We start from the raw sequence: 17665 nt of genomic DNA on the forward strand, positions 1-17665 counted from the left end.
TTTAAAGGACTTACCGTACACTGTGCTAGCCATCTTAATTACAGCGCCAACCTTCCTGTTCATCGCGGTGTGTGTCTGTATCACCTTGGCTTTGCACCATGTGAACTTCACTCAGACAGCACTCTTCCCTCTTGCCCTGTCCCCCACCTGCATAACGGGCTGGTGAAGGAAGCGACGTGTTTGTGTGTGTGTTCCACTCTAACAGTCGCCGTTCCAGTTGCCGTTTTTTCAGGTGACTGCTGGCAACTTGACAGTCGCCAGCAGTCGCCTGAAAAATCGCCTAAGTGGGACAGGCCCATAAGGAACCTCTCTGTAATTAGCACAATAACATTTGTCTCGATTCGTGAAGGTGGGCATATGGTGGTATAATTAAGAACCCAGTTATATCCTCTTCTCAGCTGTGGAAGACAATTCTAGAATCGCAGAATTGTATGATTGCAGTGGAGATGTCTGTCTGCTCTTGAGGCTTTGTTATTTTAGAACTAATTATGTAAGTGTAAGTCGTAGAGTCATAGAGCTGTACCACAGAAACTGGACCCTTGGCCCATCTTGTCCACGACGACAAAAATATATTCTCGTTCTAAATCGTATAATATATTGTTACAATTATTTTGTCAAATTCTCACAAATAAAATAATTATTTGATTTTGTCAGCTATTTGAACATAGAATTGTAGAAATTGAAACATTACTCTTGCATTATTATGCTAAAGAAATGGTGCTGCGTGACTGAAAAATACTGCTTAATGTCTCAATATAATGTGTTCTTTTCCACACTAAATTTGGAAGCGTTTCTGTAGTTTGCTGTAATTAAAATTTGAAGGATTTTAGTTAATCTTCCTCTGTCTTGTTAATTATGTGAATGTTCATTAAACCTAAATACATCTAAGGCGCCATTCATTATGTAATGACTTGCCTATAAATTGATTTGCCATTGTCAAAGGGACCGAGATTTGCCTCAACTGATAACTGATGTTACCATGGTGATGTGGCACCAATCAGGAATCACTATTTTGGACTGAACTACATTGGTTAAATGGAGGTGGAAATATAGCTTAAATGTGACTATATTTCATGCATGTTGGATTTTGAGAGTAAATTAAATAACTGAAATGTTGTTTAATTTAGAGAGGTCTATTAAATGTGGGATCATATGCAGAAAAACAGTCCTATAGGAACATATTACAACCCCATCATATCTTACCCAGAGCTCTGTTTCGGTGATGCAGTTATTTGCTGCTTGCATCAAACTGCTGTATTTGTGACCCTTTTAACTGGACTGGAAGAAATGTGGAAGGCCAGTGATTGTAGTTTTTGCCAATAGCCTAATGAACCATCTTTGCTTTTCATTCGATCATCAAGGTGACACAGCTTCAAAATGGCCTTTAGACATTGTCATTTGTAAGTACATGGTTACCTGATATTTTTGAGACATTTAACAGGTTATGGTTTGTACAGTTAGTTTGTGGTAACATTAAAAGATGAACAAACGACCATCTGATGAATGTAAGCCGTTGCAGTGATTTAATTATTTTATTGTGATCGTTCTGACTGCTCAAACATTTCACCGTCCACATTACATTTAGAAGCAGATATTTTAATGTTTAAGGCTTTGGATAAGATGGGTTGCAATCAGGTGTACTGCAAGAATGTGATTAGACTTCAATGCAAAATTTTAATTTTGAGGCATGTCTTGCAAAGTGGTTGATTACAAGGTTCATTCTAAATACATAAATATGCAGGCAAGGGTAAGGACTGCAATTTTGTAATGTATCACAACATATCTGTGTACTGTGTATCCTGATCTCTTAAATAAAATCTGTACCTGGAGGGGCCAGATCTTAATTTCTGGGTGTGGAAATGTGTTGCAATTTGGGTAAAAATGAAAAAAACGTAACTTGGAAACAATCATGATTTTTGAACATGTACATGATCATTTCCTTAGTGTCATGAGAGATTTAGTACATAATTTAACTGATGATAATCAAAAAATCATTTTCTGTTAACAAGAAACCTGAGCTAATCTTTCACTGATCACTGTCTCCACTGTTCATTTGTAAATTGGATTGCTTCGTTATGATGGTATGTGTTACCTGTCGAATGTGGACACGAAACAAATGTTTTGTATAATATAAATGAAAGATTAAATGGGAATACATTAGTAATGTATGTGTACTTTTTTTGTCGTGGACATAAATCATGTATTGCTAGAAACCAAAGAAGAGCACTAACACCTTTAGTTGCTGTGTTAATGCAGCATTTAATGACAGTAATTGCAAATAAATTAAGTCACCAGTCAATGAAGAGAAAAGTGTCATTTTTGATATGTTGTAATTATGTTAGCTGTCAAAAATTGAAGTTTATGATAAAACCTACTCCGTTTACTTTATTGCTTGTTCATTGTTTGAATTAAAAAATATTAATTTACCCAAATCTGTTCAAATGGATACATATCATATTTTAATTCCTTGATGAGTTAATACCAGCATCCAAGTAAGGCTTGATAACTGTTTTCAGATGCATTGGACCTTGAGTCTACAGTGATCTCTTAAACTAACAAATATTTTGAGACATTTTAAGACAATTATCTCTATAATCTTTCTTATTGCTCAATGTAAAAAAATAACTAGAGTTTAAATACTGTTGTAGTTATTTTTATCGTAAATAATGCAGTGGTAATTTGCTCAGTTTTACATTATAGTATGTACACTTAGAATTCATGTCGTTTTTATTTGAATCTTTTAAAAAATATATCGTGAATACTGGAGATTATATGTAAGAGCATTATGTATTCCAGGCGGTTCATCTTTATATTTATAAGGATTGACAAACCAGGCTATTTATGCAGAATATTTTCATCTGACATGTTCAATAGTACAGCAAAACATTGGATACCTTTTCCAAACATTGGACACCTTTTCAATGCCAACACTAAAATTTAATCTAATTGCCCAAACATGACTTGAAGTCAAGATAAATGAGAATTTTAAACCAGAGTACAATTTTAAAGTTAAATTTATGCCGCCACATTTATGATTTGGCACATCTGATGGATTTCAATTACTATTAACGACCATTGCATGCCCCAACACCTCTGGCCGTGGAAAACTGTCAATTTATTTTTGTGACCCCCATATATATAGTGCACTGTTGAGAAATAGAGATGTGCTACTGTGATTTAAGTGGCAGCCTTCAGATCCAGACGGAATGAAATTCATTGCTTGAAAGGACCATATTCTGTTTGTCTGAATCTGCTTTTCATAATCCATAAGTTTTAAAACTGAAATGGGTATTTAATTTTCTCTTTTTTCACTCTACCCTGGTTAAATATAGGGGACCCTAGCAAGCCATTTAGCATGATTTATCAAAGCTATAAGTTTTGAAATGCTCTAAATTAAATTGTGAATCCTGACCACACTTTTTTAACACAACTCCGTAAACACATGCTCTGTGTTTCAGATGAACACAGGAATCTCCAGAGTAGACAATTTACGGCAGAAATTCGTGTGTTATGCTGGTATAATGCCAGTCCTGCCAAACTGACAATGCACCTGAGATGGTGTGTTAGATATGCAAGGGCGTCATGCCATTTAAAAGCAAGATGGACCCACTAAATCTTTCTGCACAATTATGGAAAACAACCTCACTTCTGTGCAGGTGTATTACAGCTGATCTGAAGAAGTATTGATTTAAAGAAAGTTTCTTGGTGGAGACGCTACGGTAAGATCACAGTATGAGTATCTTGTCTGGAACTGAGGTTTTTTTTGACGGTATGAAACTACTGGGGATGGAGTGTGAAAGGGATTATGAGAAGTGGTTCTGCAGAGTAGACCAAACTGTAGGAAGGAGATTGCAATAGGAGAAATATTCTCAGCATTAGGAGAGGTCTAGTAATGGTATTTATTGACAAGTAATTTGTTTTCCTATGTGCCTCTGAGTGTTGAGCAATGTAATAGCACTCGGTTGATTCGACAGCAGCCACAAAAAAGACCAAAAATTCTCTTGTACACGGCATTAACATCACCGTATCCTTGAATTTCTTTGCCTTAAGTTTGTTCTGTCTGTACAGAGTTTGTACCTTCTCCCTGTGACCTCGTGGGTTTTCTCCAGGTGCTTTGGTTTCCTCCCACATTCCAAAGATGTGCAAGTTTGTAAGTTAATTGCCTTCTGTAAATTGTCCCTCATGCATATGGTGGAACTAGTGTACGCTGGTCAGCGTAGACTTGGTGGGCCGAATGGCTTGTTTCCACGTTGTATCACAAAATTAAAAGTTCATCAGGGGTTCTCTGGTCTAGATGAGTTGAATTCATCCTTCAAAGCATGCACAAAGAGCGCTGTGATGGTGACCGACTTTCCTAGAAATATTTTCATATTTTTTCATGTTTCATTTAAATTATGAAAAGGAAGGCGCCATTCGATGATTGATTGAAAGATAGAGCATAGAAACAGGCCCTTTGGCCCATCGAGTTTGCGCTGACTTTTGAACATCAGTTTACACTAGTTCTATGTTAACCCTCTTTCACATACACTCTACACACTCGGGGCAATTCACAGAGGCCAATCGAATTACAAACCGGCATGTCTTTGGGATGCGGGAGAAAACCAGAGTACCTGGGGAAAAAGCCATGTGGCACACGGAGAACACGCAAAGTCCACATAGTACTTGAGGTCAGGATTGGATCTATGTTTCTGGAGCTGAGGCTGCAGCTCTGCCACCTATGGCATTGTGCTGCCCTAATGCAGCAACTACATCAATCCTTTGAGGATTGTGGAAATAGTCATGATATCTGAATTTTTGAAAGGCTGGTTGTAATTAAATAGTGTATGCTACAGCTTTAGCAGTCTCACTAAACTGATTAAAGAAAAGGTTCTAGAAAAGGGTAGTATGATTAACTAGATAAAAAACTGTAAAGCAGTTGAAAATACAAAATTAACTTTTGTTTAAACTTTCTCTGAACATGGTTCAGAGAGTTGTGAATCTGTTGAATTCTCTGCCACAGTGCATTATCTCCTTCCTGTTACAGTGTACAAGATGCTGTTGAAGCTGCATTTGGCGTATAGTTTTCAGTTTTGGTCACCCTGCTACAGGAAGGATGCTGTTAAACATGATGTTGCCAGGACTTGAGGGCCTGAGCTATAGCGCGAGGTTGGGCAGGCTAGGACTTTGTTCCTGGGAGCACAGGAGGATGAAGGGCAATCTTATAGAGGTGTATAAGATCATAAGGGGAATAGATAGGGTAAATCCAAAGTCTTTTACCCAGAACCAAGCAATCATGAACCAGGGACAGAGGTTTTAGGTGAGGGGAAAGATTTCAATAGGAACCTGTGTTCTAACTTTTTTTTTACTTGCTCTGAACATGACTCGGAGAGTTGTGAATCTGTGGAATTCTCTGCCACAGAAGGCAGTGGAGGCCAATTCACTGGATGTTTTCAAGAGAGGGTTAGATTTAGCTCTTTGGGCTAAGGGAATCAGGGGATATGGGGGAAAAGCCAGAACGGGGTATTGTTTTTGGATGATCAGCTATGATCATATTGAATGGCGCTGCTGGCTTGAAGGGCCGAATGGCCTACTCCTGCACCTATTTTCTATTCTCCGGAAGTGGCGGCGCTGCCCTGGCAGCAGTGGCTCGCCTGCAGTCCGTTTGTTTTTACTTTTTGAGTTTTTTTTTTTTCGTTTTGTCTAGTTAAGATTTTGGTTTTCAGGTTGTGTTTATGTGGGGGGGGGAGGGGGGGGTGGGGGGTTGAAACGGGGCTTGCTGTCTCTCCCTTCGGGGGAATGCGACTTTTTTGTCGTATCCGCCTTCTCTGCCTCCGTCTGCACTGAGGCCTAATGGCAGAGCTGGCGACCTCGAGACTCTCCCGTGAGGGGCTGTGGCGCTCCCGTCGGAGCGGCCCAGCTCGAGGGTGGAATGGCGCTCCCGTCGGAGCGGCCCAGCTCGAGGGAGGAACGGCACTCACGTGAGGGCGATCCGGCTAGGGGCTGGAACGGTGCTCCGGTGGCTGGGACGGCGTTCTGGCGGCGGTGACCTGAGTCCGGGGTTCAGCCACGGGCCAGCGGCTGCGTCCGCTGGACTGGAGGGCGGCAGCTTCGACCACCCCGGGCCGCGGTGTTTGAGCCGGCCCGTTTTGCGGGGTTCGGTGAGCCGCGGGACTGTTTGTACCATCGCCCGGTGGGGTATCGCCTCAGCGCAGAGGGAGAAGAGGAGGGAAGAGACTGCAGCCCTAAGATTTTTGCCTCCACCACAGTGAGGAGGTGCTTGGAGGACTCACTGTGGTGGATGTTAATTTGTGTTTATTGTTGTTTATTATTGTAATATTGTATGTATGACTGCAGGCACGAAATTTCGTTCAGACCGTAAGGTCTGAATGACAATAAAGGTAATTCTAATTCTAATTCTAATTCTATGTTTCTATGACATTTTCTTGTCTCTCTGTGATTGCTTGTTTAACAGGGTCTGAGGCCTCTTGCTGCTTTGATCTAGGTAGGCTGAAGAATCCTCATGGTGCATGATTGCAGCCTCCAGAGGTTTTTTTGTTGATGCAATTTAAGGAATTTGGCAGTTAATATAATAATTGTTAGCAACATGGTGAAAGACCTGTGAGTGGGCAGTGAGGAGGTTGCTGGTTCCGAAGTCGGTGTGTCTTAAGATTGTACCTCTAAATCCCATTAATATTCTTACATTTATCAACCTTATAAATATAGAAAATCTAAAAAAAGACTGCTTGAAATCTGAAATATAAATAAAAAATGCTAGAAAAACCCAGCAGGTGAGGCAGCATCTATTGGAAGAGAAACATTTAACATTTCAGGTCTGACAGAGGATTCCAGCAACAGCAGAAATATTTTTAATAGGCAACCATAGACATGAGCAGCTTTTGAGGTGTTTGTTACCTGATGCATAACTGGTACTATTAGCTAGCTTGACCTTGAAACTTAATCAGGGTTGTGTATTCTGAATCGTATTACTTCTAAAATATTTAAGTCCCCTCCACTGTAAATTTTTCATGTATGATTGGTTTCCAAGGCAAGAACTGTATTTCAATTGCTGAAAAGGGTGTACTGAGATCGTGCTTCATTTGCTGTTCTTGCCAAGGTAGGCTTTAAATATTCGTTGCCTTGAATTTTGCAATTTAGAATAGAATCCCAGAATTTAAAAATATATATAATTTGAATAGCTGTGCTAAATGTTTATGACACATTTGAAGATGAAACGAATCCTATTTAATTGATTTAACTGAATTGTTTATCCTGCGTTCTCCTCTTATGAAATTTGGTTCTGTTGACTGAATTCTATAAAATGAGTTGATGCTGTAACCATTATTATGTAGCACATTGAAAATTACTGAATGGGGATGAATTTCTAGGCATTAATTCTTAAAATAATTAATGACTTCTTCTGCTACTGTCAGCAATCACGCTATAGGAATAATAGATCAAGCTTGTATCAGGAGATGTTCTTTATTGCCAGTTTAGTGATATCTTCACAAACGATTTTATTCACTCATTCTATTATGCAAATTTTTTTTCACAAATTAATTCTTATATCATCCTCCGAAACTAGCTGATGTAAAACATCCTAGTCATATAATCGACATCGGAACCAAACGCAGACCTGATTATATGTGTTTAATTTGTGAATCTTTACAGAGATGCAATGGGCACTGTTTAATATATGCCAGGTTATTCTTCCATTACATCATTTGTTGCAGTAAAAAGCAAATTGAGTATCTTCTTAATCATTACAAATGAGCTGATAACTTGGTTTTGAAAAGTGTTTTGCTGTGCTAAATTCAGCATACATTATTCCACATTGATGCTGGAAATGTGTAATAAAATTGGAAAATGCTAGCAACATAATTGAAGAGAGATTTAACAATTAAAATGGTTTTTCTTCAGAAGGTGGGTGTGGCAGAGAGAATAAGGATTGGGATATGGGTGTTCTTGAAGAGAGTAAGTGAGACAGGTAGTGGCGCTGATGGCTGAAATAGGCTGATAGCAGTTAATGAATAATGACCTATGTCTGGAGGTATAAATAAGAGGAAATGTATGAAGCGTGATGAATGCTAAGACGAGAGGAAACAAGATCGCTGTAAATGTGAAATACAAGGTTGATAATTTGTACGGTTCAACTCTATATCTAGTTCAGAAGACTGTAATGTGTAGAGTCGGAGGTGGCGGTGTTGTTCCTCAAGCTTGCATTAAGTTTTGATGAAAATTATAAGTGACCAAAGATAGAGATCAGAGCAAGATGAGAATTCTAGTTGCCTGTCAAAAGCAAGAAGCTCAGGGTTACTATTGGGGACTGAGTATAGGTGTTCTGTAAAATGATCACCAAATCTTTGGAACGTTGAGATGGAAGAGAAAGACTTAAGGGCCTGTCCCACTTGGCGATTCTTTCGGCGACTGCCGGTATCATTGACTGACGTATCAGGTCACCGAAAAATTTGTGGCGTGATGACGTATTGGCGCGCGGTGTTTTTTCAAGTGTCACAACATTTTATTTGTCGCCGCTGGATTTTGAAATGTTCATAATCTTTTGGCAACATTGATATGACGCCGGCAGTTGCCGAAAATATCGCCAAGTGGAACAGGCCCTTTAACTAGTGATGACATCATGTTGAAGGTTTTGGAATTTGCACACGTTGATCTATTGTAGGTGGAAGCTAGTGGGATGGACATGCCGACAAGGAAAACCATTTCATGTTCTCTGTGGAAGCAGATGAGTTGGGTACAGTGACGTGATATATTTACTCCTACTCTGACTGCTCTAAGGACCCTATTCCATTCTTCCAATTTCTCCTCTATTGCCTCTTCTCTGATCACAGCACCATTTATACTGGTGCTTTGATATATCTTCCATTTTCCTCAGCTCGGGCTTTTCCTTCCACCACAGTTGACAAGCTCTGAAGTTTGTTCCATTTCCCACACTTTTGCACTGACCCCACAATCGTCTTGCCATCTCTGGCAGACTGCATACCTTGATCACAATCACAGTTGCACATGTCCAGATAAGTAAATTGATGTAGGCTTTATGCATTTGAATGATATTTCATGGGAAAATCAATTAAGATATCAGTGAATTAAATGCTTTGATTTAATTGAGTCAACTGAAATGTATTTAATCGTTTTTAAATGTTTTCTAGATTTTTGCATTTTTAATTTCTTAATTTTAAGTTTGGAGGGCATTTACATTTTTTTTTGGTTGTTTTGACATTTACCAATGCTAGAGTGCTTTGACAGCTGGTGACTTTAAGCTATGGACTTTGGTATAACCCCCTGCAAGGATTTATCTTGTTATTTAGGTTTCTGTGGCATTACCGATCAGGTTTTAAGCATGACATTAACTGTGGCATTGACAGACAACAACTGTCGGTGGCAAACAGTTCCAAGGAAGTTCAGGGCCTAAAACATAAAACCGGGTGATATAAAACCTCTTTGAATTTTAGACTGCTCTACATTTATTTTTAGTATTTAAGTACATGTTGAGATATCATGACAAATGTTTGTCCTCAATGTTTATAAAGGCTGTTTTGCAGTGTTAGCTTTTTGTTACTACGTGGAATGATGTGGAATGATTGCAGGAGAGTGATGATGCAGGAGTCCAACGACAGAGGTCAGAGTTGGCGTGGGATAGGGAATTAGTGACAGGTCACTGGAAGCTTGGGTTCAGACTGTGTTACATACAGATAGGCATCTGTTTTAATTTCTGGGATATCATTTACAGCTGTTGAGAGCTTTTGTAAATAACAGGCTATAGAGAAAAAATGATAATGAAAATTGATCTCTAAAACTGAATTGGAAAGAAGATTACCAAAATCCTTTTATATTGCCTATATTTATCTATTTTACATTTTATTGGTTTGTGATCAGAGACTTCAAAGTTTCAATTATGTTTAAGCAGCAGCCGCTAACACAGATAAGCACAGAGCTGAATAACGTTTATTTGTTTTTATGCTATTTTTTGAGGAAAAAAATATTTCACCACACGGGGAGATCATCCAGCTTACTTATCAGTAATATTCCGAAGAGTATGTGTGAAAAGATTAGCTGTCAACATAAGTGGAAACTCAGAAGTATTCTTCTAGGCAGATAAATGGTAATATCATAAAGAAATGGCAGAGGAGTTGAATAACTTTTTGACATCAGTCTTCGCAGTTGAAGACGCCAGCAACATGTCTGCAATTCTAGAGAGTCGGGGTGCACGTTAATGGAGCGGCTATTACTAGGGAGAAGGTGCTTGGGAAGCTGAAAGGGCTGAAGGTGGATAAGTCAGATGGACTGCACCCGAGGGTTCTGAAAAAGATGGCTTTAGAGATTGTGGAGGCATTGATAATGATATTTCAAGAATCACTAGAGAGTTCAAAGAATCACCTGGAGAGGTCCCAGATTATTTGAAAATTGCACAAAAAGGGAGCAAGGCAGAATAATGGGAACTTTAGGCCGGTTAATCTGACTTTGGTTTTTGGTAAGATTTTAAAGTCCATTATAAAGGATGAGTTAGGCTGAGGTCAATATGGCTTTGGGAAGGGGGGATCTTGCTTGACAAATTTGCTGGAATTCCTTGAAGAAGTAAATAGCAGGTCAGACAAAGGAGTGTCAGTAAATGTTGTTTAATTAGATTTTCAAAAAGCCTTTGATAAGGTGCGGCATGTTAGGCTGCTTAGGAAGATGAGAGCCCACAGTATCAAAGGGCAGATACTAGCATGGATAGCAGGTTGGCTGGATGGCAGAAGGCAAAGAGTGGCAATAAAGGGGGCTTGTTCGGGTTGGCTGCCAGTGACTAGAGGAGTGCCGCAAGGGTCAGTACTGAGGTTGCTGATCTTCACGTTGTATATTAATGATTTGGACGAGGGAATTGAAGGCTTTGAGGCAAAGTTTGCAGATGATATGAAAATAGGTGGAGTGGCAGGTAGTGTAGAGAAAGCAAGGAGTTAGATAGGTTGGAAGTGTGGGCAGAGATGTGGCAGATAGAATATAGTGTAGCAAAGTGTGGAGTCATTCATTTTGGTAGTAGGAATAAAGGTGTAGACTATTTTCTAAATGGGATGAAAATCCAGAAATCGGAGGTGCAAAGGGACTTGGGAGTGCTGGTGCAGGATTCCCAAAAAGTTAATCTGCAAGTCGAATCAGTAGTAAAGAAAGCAAACTCCATTTATTTCAAGAGGGCTTGTATACAACAACAGGCGTGTAATGTTTAGGCTCTATAGGCCGCAGGTAAGGCCGCATTTGTAATATTGTGAGCAATTTTGGGCACCAGATCATTACAAAAATTATCCCAGGAATGAATAGATGAATCTATGATGAGCATTTGTTGGCACTGGGCCTGTACTCGCTGGAGTTTAGAAACATTGAAACGTACAGAATGGTGAAAGGCTTGGATAGAGTGGATGTGGAGAGGATGATTCCACTAGTGGGAGAGTCCAAGACTAGAGGTCACAGCCTCACAATTAAAGGACGTTCTTTTAACGAAGGAGATGAGGAGAAATTTATTTAGTCAGAGGGTTCTGAATCTGTGGAATTATTTGCCACAGAAGGTTGTGGAGACCAAATAAGTGGATATTTTTAGGGCAGAGACAGATGGATTCTTGATTCGTACAGATGTCAGAAGTTATGGGGAGAAGGCAGGAGAATGGGGTTAAGAGAGAGAGAAGGATCAGCCATGATTAAATGGGGAAGTGGGAATAGACTTGATGAGCCGAATGGCCTAATTCTACATCTATTCCTTATGGCCTTATGACATTATGACATTATGACAAATGGGAATGATACATGTATGCAGTCGAGGTACTAAATAAATACTTTGCATTTGTCTTAATCTGGGAAGAGTATACCTCCAGCGCAATAGTGAAGGAGGAGGCAGTTGTGTTAAGATATTTGTGAAAAATGAATAGCATGGAAGTAATGGAAAAGGTGGCTGAATTATAAATAGGGAAGTCATTAGGAATGAATGGGATGTTGACTTGGACCATAATCTTTCATTGTTCTTTGGATAGAGGCATGGTGCCAGAGTACTGGAGAATGATAACTGGTTACACTCTCATTCAAATACAAGAATAAGAATAAGCTTACAAATGCAGGTCAATCAGTTAAATATCAGTGGTTAAAAAACAACTTTTAGAAACATTAATTCTAGCCAGGATTAATAGTCACCTGAAAGAAATTGATTAATTAGGAAATGCCTGCACAGATTATTAAGCAAACATTGTGTTCAACCAATTTGATGGATTTCTTTGATAACGTAACAGATAGAGTTAATAAGAATGATACAATCTCCAGGAAGCTTTAAGGTGTCGAATACCAGACATATAAAGGACATTGGTCACCTGGATTCAGTTGAATTAGTAACAAACAGCAATGGGTTATGGTGAATGACTGATTTTTTCGGGGACAGGAGGAAGATGAAGCTTTCCCCAGCAATCTGTATTGGAGCAATTGTTTTTTTTAATCTATGTTAAACACCTGGACTTGAAATGATGAAATCCACTTTCTAAATTTACAAATGAGGAATTCACTTGCTATTTTGCAAAATGCAAAGGCACAGTTATAAATTACAACAGGATATGAGCAGGCTGGTCGAATAGGCATCTATTTAGCAGAAGAAGTTAACTATGGAGAAATGTGAGGCAATACATTTTGGTTGGGAAAATGAGGAGAAGCAATATTAAAAAAAAGAATACTATTCTATAAGGTGCAGAAGCGGAGGTTATGGATGCATAAATCATTGAAATTAGCAGGGTACATTGATAAAGCAGTTAATGAGGATATATATAACTCAGGGGTTTACAAAGAGGCATAAAGCATGCAAGCAAGCAAGTCATACAGAACCACTTTTTAAAACATTAGTTTGGCCTCAGCTGGAAAATTGATTTCAACTCTGGTACATCATTATACGAATAAAGTGAAGGCACTGCACATGGTTCAGAGGAGATTGACAAGAATGGTTCTTGAGAGCAGCTATGGTTACAAGGTAGACACAAAATGCCAGAGTAACTCAGCAGGTCAGGCAGCATCTCTAGAGAGAAGGAATGGGTGACGTTTCGGGTGGAGACCCTTCTTCAGGTTAGAAGGTTAAGGCTGTTTTCTTAGGAGAATTGGGAGATCTGAGAAAAGTATATGAAACAAAAAAGAGATAATGCTATGCTGATCTCATGGGTGGAGGGATTGAGGATGAAAAGTTACAGGTACAAAATAAAAGGCAATGGAATGACATAAGGAAATGTATTTTAAAAATTAATTGCAGTCATAACCACATGGCACTGCAACACTACAAATCATATACTTTATAGACACAAAAAGCTGGAGTAACTCTGCGGGTCAGGTAGCATCTCTGGAGAAAAGCAATAGGTGGCGTTTCGGGTTGAGACTTCTTCAGACTGACAGTCAGGTGAAAGGGAAACGAGAGATATAGAAGGTAAATAAAACAAATGAATGAAAGATATGCATAAAGCAACGATGATCAAGGAATGGTGGAGCCCTCAGTGGTCCAGTTTCGGCTGTGTGGTAGGTGATAACGAGTTATACAGACAGTGAAATTCAACAGGACGACAGTGAAAGTAGTACAATGACTAGGGTGGGGGAGGGACGGAGAGAGAGGAGATGCAAGGGTTACTTGAAGTTAGAGAAATCAACATTAATGGCTTGTAAGCTGAAGGTCTTGATAAATCCATTTTCATTAATATCTCTGAGAGAATGCAGCTTGTCTTATGCTGCGTCAGACCTAGCATAGAACATTCTGCCAAGTTTTGAACGTATGTGTTAGGCTGTTCCCACACATTTAAATCCATGGTCGGCCAGCATTGCATCCTGATAGCAACATATTGTTGAGGACAGCTTGAAGATCTCTGCATTTTTGCATTGTGGCAGTCTCAAAGGTACTGTCAGTTTTCAAGGGGATTGACAGATGGTTTCTCTGATGTTACTTTCCTGTTATTACTTTGATGAATATTAATTTAATGATAATATTTATCATCAATAAATATTGTTCAAGGATGCATCAAAAATGTAATGAGGAAATTAGTCATTTTAATATGACTGTAATATAATCCGTTCAATTTGCGTCAGGTTCATGGCTGTTAATAATGTATTGAATCTTTTTTATTTACATGTATTTTTGATAAATGAACATATAGACTTTTAGTCTGAATGCTTTGCTGCAAACACCAATAAAGCGTCTCGCTTGAGACAGAATTGTAAATATGTGCTAGGGATCAACCCTAAATTGAGATATAGCCTATATGGGTGTGCATAATGAAAATAAAATACTGCAAATGTTGGAAAACTGGAATAAGAAAAAAAAACATGCAGAAAAGCATTAGAAATTGACGTAGATGAATAATCTCAATTAATAATCTTAAGGCCAAAAACTAAAGGATAACTGAAGGAGAAATTATGTAATCAGCCAGATGGTTATTAGCCAATGGATTTGACAAACATGAAAGGCAACAATATTCATAACTGTAAAAACAGAAACACAGAAGATGTGGTTTGAAAAGTGTTAATTGTTATCACAAAATTGGAAGGAGGCATGGAATATCTGGGAAGAAATTCAAGAATCCTTGACCCAGGAATGTGGCAGAAAGATGTTTAGTATAGAGATACGACATGGCCCACTGAGTCCACATCACCCGTTGATCACCCGCTCACTACTTCCATGTTATCCCACTTTTGCATCCTACACACTAGGGGCAATTCACAGAACCAATTGAACAACAAACCTGCGTGTCTTTGGAGTATGGGTGGAAACCGGTGTATCTTGAGAAAACCTGCACGGTCACAGGGAAAAGTACACTCAGCATAGACAGCACCCATAGTGATGATGGAATCCTAATCTCCGACACTGTGAGACATGCAAAGGAAAGTACTCTGTATCTTAGTTCACATTACAACAATAAACCAATACGAATTCTAACTCTGCATTCTTGCCAACCCCCGATAATCTGTGGAGGTAATACACAGCTGATGTTTTACATTGCAACCGTTCTTCAGATGGTTCAAGAAGGATCCTGACCGGAGACATTGTCAATTAATTTCCCTCTACAGCTACTGCCTGACCTGCTGAGTTCCTTTCACCCCCTTATCAAAATGCAATCTCTAGCTGCCTAATTTAGTAATTTCATAACTGGCTTTGAAGGAGCCAGGGTATATGGGTGACACATGCCATACAGGTAAATCATGCCATACTTGTGTACAATCAAACAATATGTTTGTACATCTAATAATGTAAAAAGAGAAAGGAGCAATGCAGAATATTCTTGTAGAGCTACAGAGAAAGTGCAGATATAAACAAAAATCCAAGGGCAACAATGAGGTAGATTGGAAGATTGGGAATGGATCCTGAGTTTATCAGATGAAGTGTTGTCAATGTTGTGTTTTCTTGTCTGTATTTTGGTGTGGTCAGACCAGGACAAATTGTTGGTGATATTTATCGCATGTAACTTGAAGTTCTCAATCATTTAGATGAACAAGGGCTGACTCGGGATAGTCAGCTTGGTTTTGTATGTTGGAGGTCGTGTGTCAGGAATCTGAGTAAAAAGATTGATAAGGGCAGAGCTGTAGATGTTGATATGGGCTTCAGCAAAGCAACCGACAAGGTTCCACATGGTAGGCTGATCTGGAAGGTTAGATCACATGGGATCCAAGGAGAGATAGCTGAATCTATAGCTGAATCGATAGAAAATTGCCTTCTTGGAAGGAAGCGGAGGGTTATGGTGGAAGATTGCTTCACGGACTGGAGGCCTGTTGCTTATGGTGTGCCTAAGGGTTCGGTGCTGGGCCCATTATTGTTTATCATCTATATTAATGATTTGGATGAGAACGCACATAGCAAGATTAGCAAATTTGCAGATTATACAAAAGAAGGTGCTATTGCAGATAGTGAAGATGGATGTCAAAAATTGCAGCAGGGTCTTGATCAGTTGGCCAGGTGGGCTGAGAAATGGTTGATGAAATTTAATACAGAGAAATGTGAGGTGTTATATTTTTGGAAGTCTAACATGGGCAGGACCTACACAGTGAACAGAAGGGCTCTGGGGAGTATTGTAGAACAGAGGGATCGAGGAGTGCAGGTGCATAGTTTCTTGAAGGTGGTATCACAGGTAGATAGGGTGGTTACAAAGGCATTGACACATTGGTCTTCATCAGTTATCTAAGACATTGGTGAGGCTGTATTTAGAGTATTGTGTTCAGTTCTGGGCACCATGTTAAAGGAAAGATGTTGGAAAGGGTACAGACAAGATTTATGAGGATGTTCCCAGGACTCGAGGATATGAGCTACAGATTGAGTAGGCTGGGACTCTATTCCTTGGAGCACAGGAGGATGAGGGGTGATCTTATAGAAGTGTATAGAAGGGGAAACGAGAACCAGAGAACATAGGCTTAAGGTGAAGGGGGAAAGATTTAATAGGAATCAGAAGGGTAACTTCTTCACATAAAGGATAGTGGGAGTGGGGAAAGAGCTGCCAGAGGAGGTAGTTGAGGCATGGTCTATAGCAACGTTTTAAAAAGCAATTTGACAGGTACATGGATTGGATAGGTTTAGAGGAATATTGGCCAATCGCAGGCAGGTGGGATTAGTGTAGATGGGACATGTTGATCTGATGGGCCTGTTTCCACGCTGTAAGACTTGAGACCATCTCTGCTTCAGCACCATTGGTTCTGATCTGGGTGTGTATTCCACCTTGCTTCGTGAAGTCGACGGTGAGGTCCTTAGTTTTGCTGACATTGAGATTGTGTCTTGAAACCATATTACTAAGCACTCTTATCTCCTTTCTGTGCTCATCATTGTTTGAATTGGGGCATCAGTGTTGTGAATTATTATTGTGAAATGAGTTTTGTCAACATTTGTGTGGAAGGCAATAAATAGGATCTGTCATGGTTGGCTTTGTTGCCTCGATGTTCCAGGGATGAATATAGGATGCGGGATGCCGTTGACACCTGCAGATGCTGATTTTCAGAAGAAGACACAAAGTGCTCAGCAAGTCAGGCAGCATTTTAGAGCACATAGATAGGTGACGTTTTGGGTCGGGACCTTTCTTCAGGCTGATGGAGGGAGGAGGGGGGGGTGGTGGTAAAGAAAGCTGGAGGATCCCTGTTGAAAGCTCTCTTCCAGCTTTCTTCCCCACAGCCATCCCCCTTCAATCAGTCTGCTGAAGGGAGCTGACCCAAGACACCACCTAACTGAGCTAGCTCCATTTCCCTGCATTTGGCCCATACCACTCTCCTTTCATTTACCTGTCCTAATGTATTTTGCATTGCATGTTTTACATGCAGGTAAATCACGCACAAGTGATTACAATCAAATCAAACATGTATACAACTAGTAGTGCAAAATTGAAAATACCAGCGTGTTGGGTGTTTTTGGTAGCTTTCGGCAGTATAACTAACATATCATGCAATCATATTCAGAAAAAATCCACTCCTTCAGGAAATGTATTATTATTTAAAATGTTTCAAAATTATCATTTGATTGTAATAATTACCCTGAAAATAATTGAAATTATGAAAGATGGAAAATCTGTGAATAGGTCAAATATAAAGGATGTATGCCAGAGGCCCCCTTGCTTGATATTTCGTTCGTTTTGTGCAATGTATTTTTTTCAATGATTTAACATTACAGAAGAATCTAAAAATAACTGAAGTGCGTCTGCTACGTACAGCTAGAGGGCGT

At 39.4% G+C, this 17665-nt stretch overlaps 1 protein-coding gene across 3 annotated transcripts in view; it reads left to right on the forward strand.

The window, feature by feature from the left end:
• The window catches only part of iqsec1b (IQ motif and Sec7 domain ArfGEF 1b), a 434251-nt gene that overhangs the window by 226820 nt on the left and 189766 nt on the right, over positions 1–17665 (forward strand). The window contains exon 1 of one of the 3 annotated variants that reach the window (XM_055648197.1): positions 1250–1400. The exons of the other annotated variants lie outside the window; for them this stretch is intronic. Coding sequence (XP_055504172.1) covers positions 1378–1400 — 23 coding nt within the window. The 5' untranslated portion in view covers positions 1250–1377. Of the gene's footprint in view, positions 1–1249; positions 1401–17665 lie in introns of those variants that run through there. 3 annotated transcript variants of the gene reach the window in all.

Source organism: Leucoraja erinacea, chromosome 16, assembly GCF_028641065.1.
Source record: "Leucoraja erinacea ecotype New England chromosome 16, Leri_hhj_1, whole genome shotgun sequence".
Classification (NCBI taxonomy): Eukaryota; Metazoa; Chordata; class Chondrichthyes; order Rajiformes; family Rajidae; genus Leucoraja; species Leucoraja erinaceus.